This window comes from Dipodomys merriami, unplaced genomic scaffold (genome assembly GCF_024711535.1).
Source record: "Dipodomys merriami isolate MVZ:Mamm:240054 unplaced genomic scaffold, mDipMer1.0.p SCAF_613, whole genome shotgun sequence".
Classification (NCBI taxonomy): domain Eukaryota; kingdom Metazoa; phylum Chordata; class Mammalia; order Rodentia; family Heteromyidae; genus Dipodomys; species Dipodomys merriami.
Window position 1 is genome coordinate 9,575 of NW_027206195.1, and position 13,686 is coordinate 23,260.

At 42.4% G+C, this 13,686-nt stretch overlaps 1 protein-coding gene across 1 annotated transcript in view; it reads left to right on the top strand.

The window, feature by feature from the left end:
• Positions 1-258: 258 nt before the first annotated feature.
• The window catches only part of LOC138814805 (F-box only protein 42-like), a 48,374-nt gene continuing 34,946 nt past the window's right edge, over positions 259-13,686 (top strand). The window contains exons 1-3 of the mRNA XM_070003872.1: positions 259-543; positions 2,429-2,545; positions 13,350-13,484. Coding sequence (XP_069859973.1) covers positions 294-543; positions 2,429-2,545; positions 13,350-13,484 — 502 coding nt within the window. The 5' untranslated portion in view covers positions 259-293. The remainder of the gene's footprint in view (positions 544-2,428; positions 2,546-13,349; positions 13,485-13,686) is intronic.

A 13,686-nucleotide genomic window follows, 5' to 3' on the forward strand; every position in this document is an offset into this window, starting at 1 on the left:
GCTGTGGCTCAAGTGGTAGAGCATTTGCCTTGAGCTGAAGAGCTCACAGTCAGTGCCCAGGCCCAGAGTTCAAGCCCCACAACTGACCAAAAAAAAAAAAAGCCTCTGTTTGACAGGTTGGTGTTTGATTGGTACCTGTGACATTAAGATGGCTCCTAAATAGTGTGGGAGAGTTCTGGAAAAATTTCCTACCAAGTGTGGGAAGGGATTTTTTTGTTTGCTGAGTCATTTCTGAGTTTCTGACAGTCATATACTGGTGTTGTTGTTTACCTGTAGCTGTGGAGTGGGATGTCATGGCCAGCTCCTCGGACAGTGAAGATGACAGTTTTATGGCTGTGGACCAAGAAGAAACTGTGCTGGAAGGGACAATGGAGCAAGATGAGGACCCACAGCCTGAACTGGAGGTTGAAGAGGCTAGACACAATAGGTCCATGTCTGAGTTACCAGAAGAGGTTTTGGAGTACATCTTGTCCTTCCTCTCACCATATCAGGAGCACAAAACTGCTGCTCTTGTCTGTAAACAGTGGTACCGACTTATCAAAGGTATTGTGAAAATAGAAGTTCTTTTAGGTTCCCCCCCCCTCTTTTTTTTTTTTTTTGTCAGTCGTGGGGCTTGAACTCTGGGCCTGGGCGCTGTCCCTCAGCTCTTCAGCTCAAGGCGAGCGCTCTACCACTTGAGCTACAGCGCCACTTCCGGTTTTCTGGTGATTTATTGGAGATAGGAGTCTCAGGGTCTCTCCTGCCTGGGCTGGCTTTGAACCGCGATCCTCAGATCTCAGCCTCCTGTGTAGCTAGGATTACAGGCGTGAGCCACCAGCGCCCGGCTCTCTCTCTCTCTCTTTTTTTGTTGGTCATGGGGCTCGTACTCTGGGCTTGGGTGCTGTCCCTTTACTTTTCAGCTCCAGGTGAGCTCTCTACCACTTGAACCACAGCGCCACTTCTGGTTTTCTGGTGGTTACTCGGTGATAAGAGTCTCAGGACTTTCCTGCCCGAGCCTGCTTTGAATCCTGATCCTCAGAACTCAACCTCCTGAGTAGCTAGGATTACAGGCATGAGCCACCAGCGTTCGGCTCTTTTAGTTTTTGTTGAGTGATTCATTTTTAAACTCCCTATTTCCTTTTCTTTGCCCTTAAATATACTGCAGTCATGAAAATTTAGTAGGTAACATATTTTTCTTCTCTTCCTACTTTAATGTTTGTTTACTGTTCATTATTTAGTGCCAGTCTTGGGTCTTAAACTCAGGGTCTCTAAGCTTTTTTGCTTAAGTCTAGCTCTCTAACCACTTAAGCCACAATTCCACTTCTAGCTTTTGTTGGTTAATTGGAATTAAGAGTCTGATAGGCTTTCCTGCCTTGACTAGCTTTGAACTGCAATCTCTAGGATGAAATCCTCCTGAGTAGCTAAGATCAATCAAGTAAGAGGCACCTGTGCCTGACAGAAAGCTTACTTTTTAAAAACCTTTTCTTAGGCAGAAATTCATCATCTTAGCTGGGCGCTGGTGGCTCACGCCTGTAATCCTAACTACTCAGGAGGCTGAGATCTGAGGATCGCAGTTCAAAGCCAGCCTGGGCAGGAGAGACTGTGAGACTCCTATCTCTAATAAACTACCAGAAAAGCGGAAGTGGCGCTGTAGCTCAAGTGGTAGAGCACTTGCCTTGAGCTGAAGAGCTGAGGGACAGCACACAGGCCCAGAGTTCAAGCCCCACGACCGACAAAAAAAAGAAAAAGAAAAAAAAATTCATCATCTTAGAATGTTATAAGCTAATTTACCATGTCCTTGCTTAATGCTTGGTTACTATGGTCTAGTGATGGATATTTATTAAGTAGATGTCTTTTGTCAGTTGTGGGGCTTCAACTCTGGGCCTGGGTACTGTCCCTGAGTTCTTCAGCTCAAAGTGAGCACTCTGTATCACTTGAGCCACAGTGCCACTTCCGGTTTTCTGGTGGTTAATTGGAGATAAGATTCTCACAGACTTTCCTGCCCAGGCTGGCTTTGAACCATGATTCTCAGATCTCAGCCTCCTGAGTAGCTAGGATTATAGGCCTGAGCCACCATCACGTGGCTTAAGTAGATGTCTTATTACATACACTGTTTCATTATATTTGTCACAAAACTTGGAAGTAAAAATGTTGGTTATCTTGATGAATTGCCCTATGATATAACTTAAAGGGGACCAGAGTTATAATGTGAATTAATTTGAGCAAGTTACCTAACCTCAGTAAAATGAAGGATTGTATCTTCCAGTTTTGAATCTATGATTCTGATTTGAAAATATAATTCTGAAATTTTGGAATTCTATGACTGAATAAAAATGAAATGAAATTAGACTTCCTCAAAAAAATTTATAAAGTAGTGAAAAGACAGTTCAGATAATTTTATCTACAAGCTACATGTCTAGGCTAAGGCATTTGTTCCTTTTGTCTTTAGGTGTAGCGCACCAGTGTTACCATGGCTTCATGAAGGCTGTCCAGGAGGGGAACATTCAGTGGGAGAGCCGAACCTACCCTTATCCTGGGACCCCCATCACTCAGCGGTTCTCACACAGTAAGTATTTGCCGTGAGAAAAAATCCCTGTTATGCCCAGGTTTCTAGAAATGATTTGGATTAATTAATCTTGTCCTGCTTTTTAATGCAGAGAATATAAAATGGGAATTTATATTAAGTTTATAATCAGAATTATGAAAAAGTAAGCCTAAGCCTCTTGTAAGGGCTTGGATGTAGATCACTGGAAGAACTCTGGCCTAGGTGGGACCCTGCATTCAAGATCAGAAATGACAAAAATAAATAGCTGATGCTTTGTGAATAATTTTTTTTTTGGTCGGTCGTGGGGCTTGAACTCTGGGCTTGGGTGCTGTCCCTGCACTCTTCAGCTCAAAGAGAGTGCTCTACCACTTGAGCCACAGTGCCACTTCCAGTTTTCTAGTGGTTTATTGGAGATAAGAGTCTCACAGACTTTCCTGCCCAGGTTGGCTTTGAACCGTGATCTTCAGATCTCAGCCTTCTGAGTAGCTAGGATTTTAGGCATGAGCCACCAGTGCCCAGCTTTGTGAATAATTTGATGTTTGGCTTTCTTTATATTCCAGAGAGTTCAAGGTGTTCTGCTTAGAATTTTAAACATGTAACATCATATGAGGGGAAACAGGAATTGCCATGGCTTGGTACTAAATCTTTTTGTTGTTGTTGTTGTTGTCAGTTGTGGGGCTTGAACTCTGGGCCTGGACACTGTCCCTGGGCTCTTCAACCTCAAGGCTAGCACTCTACCACTTGAGCCACAGTGCCACTTCCAGTTTTCTGGTGGTTAATTGGAGATAAGAATCTCAGAACTTTCAAGTGAGGGCTGGCTTCGAACCGTGATCCTCAGATCTCAGCCTCCTGAGTAGCTAGGATTACAGGCATGAGCCACTGGTGCCCAGTGGTGCACACTGGTGCCACTAAATCTTAAGATCACTATTTTAACATAGTATTTTTTTTTTTTTTTTTTTTTTTGTTGGCCGTGGGCTTGAACTCTGGGCCTGGGCACTGTCCCTCAGCTCTTCAGCTCAAGGCAAGCGCTCTACCACTTGAGCTACAGCGCCACTTCCGGTTTTCTGGTAGTTTATTTGAGATAGGAGTCTCATGGTCTCTCCTGCCCGGGCTGGCTTTGAACCGCGATCCTCAGATCTCAGCCTCCTGAGTAGCTAGGATTACAGGCGTGAGCCACCAGCACCCGGCTAACATAGTATTTTATACTTCATGAACACAGAATTTGACTGGAGTTACAAAAAGTTTGAATGTGAAGGGTACTGATTATAAAACAAGTTTTCATAATAAAATTATAAAGAAAACATTCTAAACGGGGCTCGGGTGGTATTGTAATCCTTGCTACTCAGGAGTCTGATATCTAAGGATCCCAATTCCAATCCAGTCCTGGGAAGGAAATCTGAGACTCTTACTTACTTTTTTTTTTTTTTTTTTTTTTTGGTCGGTCGTGGGACTTGAACTCTGGGCCTGGGCGCTGTCCCTCAGCTCTTCAGCTCAAGGCAAGCGCTCTACCACTTGAGCTACAGCGCCACTTCCGGTTTTCTGGTGGTTTATTGGAGATAGGAGTCTCATGGTCTCTCCTGCCCGGGCTGGCTTTGAACCACGATCCTCAGATCTCAGCCTCCTGAGTAGCTAGGATTACAGACGTGAGCTACCAGCGCCCGGCTAGGAAATCTGAGACTCTTATCTCCAATAAAACTACTCAGAAAAAACCAGAAGGAGCACTGCGGTTCAAGTGGTAGAGTTCTAGCCTTGAGCACAGAGAGTCAAGGTCAGTGCACAGGCCTGGAGTTCAAGCCCTAGGACCAGCAGGAAAAAAAAGAACGAAAGAAAAGAAAATGTTTTAATAAGTTTACATAATTCAAATCTTTTAATCTACAATTAACTTATTTATTTTGGGCAGTACTGTGGTTTGAACTCAGACCTTACATTTCCTAAGCAGGCATTCTATCTCTTGAGCCATACCCCTAGCTCTTTAAGTCTTTATTTTCTAGACACTGTCCTAGTCCACTAGTGATTCATTTCCTTCCATCAAAAGTGAGAAGTGGGCTGTGTGCTGGTAGCTTACACCTGTAATCCTAGCTACTCAGGAGGCTGAGATCTGAGGATCACAATTCAAAGCCAGCCTGGGCATGAAAGTCCTGAGACTCTTATCTCCAATTAACCACCTGAAAACTGGAAGTGGAGCTGTGACTCAAGTGGTAGATTGCTAGCCTTGAGCTGAAGAGCTAAGGGATAGCACCAAGGCACAGATTCAAGACCCACGACTAACCAAAAAAAAAAAAAGAGAAGTGTATGGTGTATCTTGAACAGGTGTGATGTTAGTGGTTGCTCATAAAGAAAGCTTAGTACTTTACTTATCTCAGAGTTTTTGAGGGTCAGATATTTGGGAGTGGCTTATCAGGGAATTCTGGCTCAGAGTGTTTTGTGAGGCTACCATCAATCTTTTGGCCATGGTCATAGTAACCTGAAGGCTTAACTAGGGACAGGGAACTGCTTCCAAGTTTTTTGAAGTAGCTATTGTCAGGAGGTCACAATTATTTACTACATAGACTTCTCCATAGAGTTGCTCAAATGTGACAGCTAAAGGTTCCCACAGAACAAATGATCTGAAAGAGACAGACACCTATATGGTATCTTTTGCAGTGTAATCTCAGAAGCAAGTACATCTCTTTTCTGTTCTCTTAGTCACACTGGCTTGAACAGGGATATAAATAACAAGATGAGAATCATAAAGGATCATCTTAGCAGTTAATTACCCTATATATTTTACTCTTCTATATTCAGATGTTCAATAAATATAACTCATTGTTTTTGAATTGGATCTAAATAGGTTGAAGAAACAGGCCAAGATATTGCCGTGTTTTTTAGTTCTCTCAAAGAGCTATTTTTACTTGTGCTGTTGTAGAGTGCCTAGAGCAGTGAATCTCCAAGTGTGATTCCTGGACCTCTGGGGACAAGGGCACTCATGAAACGTCATTGAGGGACTCTGCTTGTTCTAAACTGTGAGTGCTTGGCAGTGAAGAACACTGATTACAAGAACAGTAAATGTCAACAACAGTAGTGCACAGCAAAGAAGTGTGCAGTACAGGCTTTTCTAGATAGAAGAAGCCTGGGACAGAAAAGCAGGCAAAGGGGCTGGTAATGTGGCTTAGTGGTAGAGAGCTTGCCTAGCATGCATGAAGCCCTGGGTTACATTGCCTATACTATATATACAGGAAAGTCTAGAAGTGAGGCTGTGGCTCAAGTGGTACAGTGCTAGTCTTGAGCAAAAAAAGCTCAGGAACAGTGCCTAGGCCCTGAGTTCATGCCCCAGGACTGACCAAAAAAAAAAAGGCAGGCAAAGCCAGGCACCAGTGGCTCACTCCTGCAATCCTAGCTATTCAAGAGGCTGAGATCTGAGAATGGAGGTTTGAAGCCAGCTACAGCAGGAAAGTCTATTGAGACTCTTATCTCCAATTAACCACTGAACAGTCCAAAGGTACAGCTATGGCTCAAGTGGTACCGTGATAGCCTTGAGGTAAAAAGCTCAGGGACAGTGGCAGGTCCCAAATTCAAGTCCTGGACTGGCACACACACACATACAAAGCAGGGCAGAGCCAGGTGTCAGTGGCTCACACCTGTAATCCTAGCTACTCAGGAAGCTGAGATCTCAGGATCATGGTTTGAAGCTAGCCTGTGCAGAAAAATTTCATGGGACTCTTTCCAATTAAAACTACTCAGAAGCCGGGCGCTGGTGGCTCACGCCTGTAATCCTAGCTACTCAGGAGGCTGAGATCTGAGGATCACGGTTCAAAGCCAGCCCGGGCAGGAGAGACCGTGAGACTCCTATCTCAAATAAACCACCAGAAAACCGGAAGTGGTGCTGTAGCTCAAGTGGTAGAGTGCTCACCTTGAGCTGAAGAGCTGAGGGACAGCGCCCAGGCCCAGAGTTCAAGCCCCACGACCGACAAAAAAAAAAAAAAAAAAAAAAAAAAAACTACTCAGGAAGAGCTGGAAGTGGTGCTGTGTCTCAAATGGTAGAGTGCTAGCCTTGAGCACAAAGAGGCTTAGGGACAATGCTTAGGCCCTGAGTTCAAGTCCAGGACTGCCAAAAAAAAAAAAAAAGCTGGTGATGTGAAAAGGTAATTTCTCCTAATTTTGGGTGTATTTGTATTGCTAATCATGTGAGCCTTGATTGACATGGAATATCCTATTGAGTCCCCAGCATCATACTTGGGAAAGCTTTTTAGTATTTGTTCTTCTAATATGGTCAGGGAGTTCCACATATTGCCAGTCCTATTCCTGCAGGAGCCAACAGGCCTAGACTGGATAACCATTCCTGACTGTTCCTGAGTTACGTAATAAGACTTTATCAAATATGTTCTGGCTTGTAAAAGTGAAATGCAGGACAGCATATTCTTTTTAGTATGGGATAAATGCTTCAGGCCCTTTCCCTGGAGACAAGTGGGTAAACAAAAGAGTATTTAATATCTGCAAGTAAAAAAGTTGCAATGTAACATTTGCTCTAAGAGCCTATAGGGAATACTCCATGTACCATGAAAATGGAAATTATTCAAAGACATTGCATTTGAACTGCTTGTAGTGCAGTAGAAAATTATTTTGAAGCCAGGCACCAGTGGCTCACGCCTATAACCCTAGCTACTCAGGAGGCTGAGATCTGAGGATCATGGTTCAAAGCCAGCCTAGGCAGGAAAGGCTATGAGACTTTTTTTTTTTTAATATATATATTTTTTTTTATTGTGAAAATACTGTACAGAGGGGTTACAATTACATGGGTAAGATGAGCACATTTCTTATCAAGCATTGTAGCCTCCTCCTTTGTTTCCCCTTCCCATCCCTTTGTATCCTCCCTCCCCCACCTCCCACCAAAGTTGTAAAGTTTGTTTTTCGACATAACGACTTGTACATCTCATTGTTGCAATGGTCTACCTGTATCCCTGTTTTAACCATTTGTTTTTTCCCTTCCCTTCCACATATACCAACATCATACAGGCTTTGAGACTTTTTTTTTTTAGGTCCGGTTGTGGGGCCTGAACTCGGCCTGGGCGCTGTCCCTCAGCTCTTCAGCTCAAGGCTAGCGCTCTACCACTTGAGCCACAGCACCACTTCTGGTTTTTTTCTTTTTGCTTATGTGGTGCTGAGGAATCGAACCTAGGGCCTCAGGCATGCAAGGCAAGCGCTCTACCACTGAGCCACCTTCCTAGCCCAGGCTTTGAGACTCTTATCTCTAATAAACCACTAGAAAACCAGAAGTGGCGCTGTGGCTCACGCTGTAGAGCTCTTGCCTTGAGCTGAAGAGTGCAGGGACAGTGCCCAAGCCCAGAGTTCAAGCCCCACAACTGACAAAAATTATTTTGAAGCCGGTGCTAGTAGCTCACACCTGTAATCCTAGCCAGTCTAGGCAAGAAAGTCCTGGAGGCTGATTGCCATTACTCAAAACAAAACAAAACAAAAACAAAACCTGGAAGTAGAGCTGTGGTTCAAGCGATAAAAGTGCAAGCCTTGAGCAAAAAAGAGCTCAAGGACAGCATGCAGGCCCTGAGTTCAAGCCTTAGGATTGGCACAAAAAGAATAAAAGGAAAAATAGAGAAATATTTTGAACTATGAAGAATTATCTTGATGTGATGTAATTAATCATGAATATTGACTTGTCTTTGAATAGGGATTGTTAAATAGTAATTTGAGATATATACCTTGTAATAATTCATGGAACAATTAAACCCTACTTCAATTGGAATCTCTAGTCCTAATATTTCGTACATAGGGTTGGTATTTGTACTGTAATGTGTGCTGGTACTAGAGCTTGAACTCAGAGCTCTCACTTGGCTTTTTTGTTTATGATTGGAAATACCACTCCTCCAATTCTAACTTTTTTTAGGTAACTGGAGCTGAGAGTCTCAATGAATTTCATATTTGTGCTAGCTTCAAACTTCCATCATCAAATCTTAGCATGCTGAGTAGCTGGGATTATATGTGCTTATACTGAGATGTGAACTCAAGGCCTTTTACTATTGCTTAGCTTTTTTCCTCAAGGCTGGCAACCCTACCCCTTGAGCCATACCTCCATTTCTGTCTTTTTGCTGGTTAATAAGAATCTCAGGGATTTTTCTGCTTGGGCTGGCTTTGAACCTTGATTCTCAGATCTCAGTCTCCTGAAATTTATTTTATTTTATTTTTGTTTAGTTGTACTATGGTTTGAACTGAGAGCCTGGTGCTTGCTAGGCAAGAGCTCTACCACTTGAGCCATACCTCCAGCCCCCAGCCATAACTTGTTGTTATTGTTTTTACTGATTTGCTGCAGATTAAACCCAGTCTTGCAATGTTCTGGGCAAGTGTTCTACCATTGAGCTATATCCGTAAGACTTTGTGTTTTTTTGTTTGTTTTCCTAGTCCTGGGACTTGAACTCAGTGCCTGGGCACTGTTCCTGAGACCACAGCAAATTCTTCCACACCTGGCCTGTGAGCCATAACTTTTACATAGCATATTGTAGTAGTCTAGATGTTCTCAAAGAAAACCACTTACATGGGTGGAGAACTTGAATAGAAGGAAAATTGAGAGGAAGGAAAAATGACTAATTGAAAACTGTTAAAATTATTATTTTTTTTCTAAAAGGCCCATTTGAACTTGAGTGTTTACACTAAGTTCAGCATCTAAGTGTCTTAAATAAAAATAAACAATAAGCATTGTTAGGCAGGATGCTTAAGATACTTGAGTATGTTACTGATAATTTTCTCATTCTATTATATTTGAGTTCTAAACATAGTTGGCTAAATTGACTTCCATTTTCCAGCTTTGTTGGTGTGTGATAGTTGGTCATTGAAAATACAGCTGTAGCTGAGCATTGGTGGCTCATTTCTATAATCCTAGCTACTCAGGAGTCTGAGATCTGAAGAGTGGTGTTCAAATTCAGTTTGGGCAGGAAAATCTGTGAGACTTTTATCTCCAGTTAGCCACTGTTAAAAAATGGAAGTAGGTTGGGAATGTGGCTTAGTGGTAGAGTGCTTGCCTAGCATGCATGAAGACCTGGGTTTGATTCCTCAGTACCACATAAACAAAGCCAGAAGTGGTGCTGTGGCTCAAGTGGTAGAGTGCTAGCCTTGAGCAAAAGCTCAGGAACAATGCCCAGGCCCTGAGTTCAAACCCCAAAACTGGCAAAAAAAAAAAAAAAAAAAAAAAAAAGAAGAAGAAGAAGAAGAAGAAGTTGAGTTGTGGTTCGAAGTGGTAGAGTCCTAGCCTTGAGCAAAACAACCTCAGGGGTTCCTTAGTTCAAGCCTTATGGTAGATGTCTCCCCCCAAAGTGAGAGAGGGGAAGGAGGGAGAGAGGGGGGAGGGAGAATACAGTTGTATATGAAACGTGCTGGCTTTATGTACTTTACAGTCCTTACTTTCCTCTTCCAGAAACCTTCATTTGCTTAAAGTAAAGCAGGAAAATGTGGATTGCCCTATTTTAGTATAGGATTAAAATACATGTGGTAAGGGCCTCCTGGGGCCCAGCTGCTGACTTGGTTTTCAATCCAAATAGAGAAGAAGAATGTTTGCTATCTTTTTGAGAAATAAAGGCTCTGTGTTCCTTTGCTACTGCTAAGAGTTTCTCAATGAGGCACAGGGGGACAAAATTAGCCTTTGACTCTATAGTTACGATATTCATCCGTCTTATCAATCATCATTGTATAGAGCACCATTCAAGGTTTTGGAAGCTATAGAACATTGTAATTTTCTGTTCTGAAGCTCTGGATTGTCACATAATAACACTATTATTATCATCATAATTATTATTACTCAGGAGGCCAAGGTCAGAGGAGGATCATGGTTCAAAGCCTTGCAGAATTCTAACTAACTAGCAAAATGCTAGACTTGAGGTATAGCTCAAAGTTAGAATATCAGCTGAGCAAGCAAAGCAGAGCTCTAGCCCCTGAGTTCAAGCCCTGGATTATGAAAAGAAAATATAATTTTGCCTAGTTACAGTTGGTTCAGTTCAGAATTGCCGCATTTGTTGGGGTTACTAGTTCTAGATAGGTCTGAAAGAACCAAAGTATCTAGAGTTGAACTCCTTTAATGGAGGTCAAAATGTGGCTCTACTAATTACCCTTTTGTTATAATGATGCTCTAACCTTGATCTTTAGGTTATTTTCAGTTCATAGCAAATCTGAAATGTGAGTAGTGGAACTTTTATTATTTTGCTACATTTTTTTCCCCCCACTATAGGGGTTTGATCTCTAAGCCTTGTGCTTGGTGGGTGGTGCCCTATCACCTGAGCCACATTAACAGCCCTCCTTTTTGCTGGTTAATTGGAGATGGAGACTTGTGGACTTTTCTGTCCAAGCTGGCTTCAACCTTAGTGCCTCCAGATATCAGTCTCCTGAGCTGGATTATAGGTGTGAGGTCTGTGTGTGTGTCAGTACTAGGACAGGAACTTGAGACCTCTCAGCTTTTTTGCTCAGGGTTTGTGTTCTACCACTTGAGCCATGTCTCCAGTTCTGGCTAGGACTTTACCACTTGAGCCACGGCCCCACTTCCAACTTTTTCTATTTATGTGGTACTGAGGAATTGAACCCAGGGCTTCATGCATGCTAGGCAAGCACTCTACCACTAAGCCTCATTCCTAGCCCCAGGACTCTGCTTTTTTTTTTTTTTTTTTGGGTCCAGTCGTGGGGCCTGAACTCTGGGCCTGGGCGCTGTCCCTCAGCTCTTCAGCTCAAGGCTAGCGCTCTACCACTTGAGCCACAGCGCCATTTCCGGCTTTTTGCTTATATGGTGCTGAGGAATCGAACCCAGGGCCTCATGCATGCAAGGCAAGCACTCTACCACTGAGCCACCTTCCCAGCCCCAGGACTCTGCTTCTTAATGGAAGTGGGATATGGACTTAAGAACTCATTTGAAATAGGCTTAAGGCTATGTTTAAAAGCAACAGTAGTATAAGCCTACTTCAACTTTTATATATGTTAAATATGTTACAGCAGGTATAAGCCTGATGGTTATTACATATATTTCATTTTTTCATATCTGTATTTTCTCTGAAAAGCCTGCAGCCCCAGTGTTGCTGTGTCAGCAGTCAGATAATTTGAATTTACTGCCACTGACTGAGACTATTGGATTTAACTGAGGAAATATTGCTTTAACTGACATGGACTTCTAATGTGGAGATTCCTTCCTGGGCCTCCCCAGGGACCTGGGGAGAGAGTACTCCCTAAGTGAGAGTACTCCCAAAACTAGTATATATCTCAAAAGTAATTTTATCAGTAGCACTGGATGAGTCAAAAGTAGTAGTATTTCCCTTTTCCTGAACTTGAATAAGTGGTGTCATAGTTCAGAAGGTATCTTAAAAATAGTCAGGTGTGAAATTGAACTGAACCCACAAATAGCTGGGTGATCACTGAGGCCCTCAGTTGCTTTTTCCTTTCTCCTTCTGTATGAAAGTCCCAACTGTTAGTTCAGTGAAAATGGCGAGCACTTTCTCCTCTGGGCATGCATGATGAAGGGGAGTGAAAGGAAGACCTTGTTGGGGCCTTTTCCTGAAATCTAAGATAGTAAATGCAAATCTGTAAGGAGGGTGGTCATCTTTTCCAACAGATGTGTTCCCAGTGGGCCTCCTAGTGAGCGGCAAGGTGGCAGAGCTCAGCATTCAGGCATGTCAGTTAGATTGTGGCTTCCATCTTTCTGGTTTAAGGGGAATGAATAGCTCATCTATTTGTGTCTCTTTCTCAGTGATGATATTTATAGTAATCTACTAAGAAAGCCTCATCTTCTTGAAACTTCCGTGCTGGGAATGTGGCTTAGTGGTAGAATGCTTGCTTAGCATGCCTGAAGCCCTGGATTTGATTGTTCAGTACCACATAAACAAAAAAGCCAGAAATGGCACTGTGGCTCAAGTGGTAAGAGCACTAGCTTTGAGCAACAAAGCTCAGGAACAGTGCCCAGGCCCTGATTCAAGACCCAGGACTGTCAAAAAAAAAAAAAAAGTTTCTCATTGTGTTGATTGTCTAGTCAGTACCAGCCAGCACACCTTGGTAGTTGTGGATATACCTTAATGCTTAATACCTTCATGCTTAACACCTTCCATGCTTTTTCTTTCAGTTGCTTTGGAACAGTTCAGGACCATACTAATAAGTTCTCCTGGTTGTACTTCAAATTGTTTTCATAGTTTCATGTCATCATTTGAGTGTTGATTAGAACTTCAGGTTTCATTTAAAAATACAAAAACATGAGAATTAGGAGAATGGGAGACTACAGGATAGCTGCTAGCATAATCTGTCTTGCTTTACAGGGTAATGATACAGATTTAGATTAATCGTGCAGCTGTGTTGAAATTTCCTTCATTGAACACCCTTTGATCTGATTCTTGTGTACTCTTACTAGACTTATTGTGTTGCTTAATGACATTATCCGTTTACTTAGTGTGCTCAGAAATAAAAATTTTGTAGCTTTTCCAAAGGTTAATGTAGTATCAATCCATCTGAAGACAAGAGGCTGGTTATAAAATTTGTTTAGTACCCGACAAGTACAATGTGTAGAACAGCCAGGTGCTCGTGGCTCATGTCTGTAATCCTAGATACTTAGAAAGTTGCGATCTGAAGATTGCTGTTCAAAGCCAGCCCATGCAGAAACATCCATGAGACTCTTTAATTAATCACAGAAAAAGCTGCAAGAGGAGCTGTGGCTCCTTGAGCAAAAGAAGCTCAAGGACAGCACCAGAATACCTCATGACTGGCACACACACAAAAATGTGTAGAATATTATAGTTTTGAGAAATATGGACTGTGATTAAAGTATTGGGGAATCTCAGAATTGAAACTCAGTTATGTATTCACTGTTTTTCCCCCTTAGGTGCATGCTATTACGATGCAAATCAGTCTATGTATGTGTTTGGAGGTTGCACCCAGAGCAGCTGCAATGCTGCCTTTAATGACCTCTGGAGACTAGACCTAAATAGCAAAGAGTGGATTCGACCTTTGGCTTCAGGTAAGAGGAGAAATACTCATCTTTTCCTTCTTAGCAGGTAGCTCACATGACATGGAAACTACTTTGTTCATTTTTGGCGTTGATTTCAAGTGTTGGTTACTGGAGCCCCAGGTCTTTTCAAATCTTCTTTGTAAATGCTTTAAAAAAGTATGCTTGTGTAAGTCTTTTGCATTAAAAAATACATATATATGTGTGTGTGTGT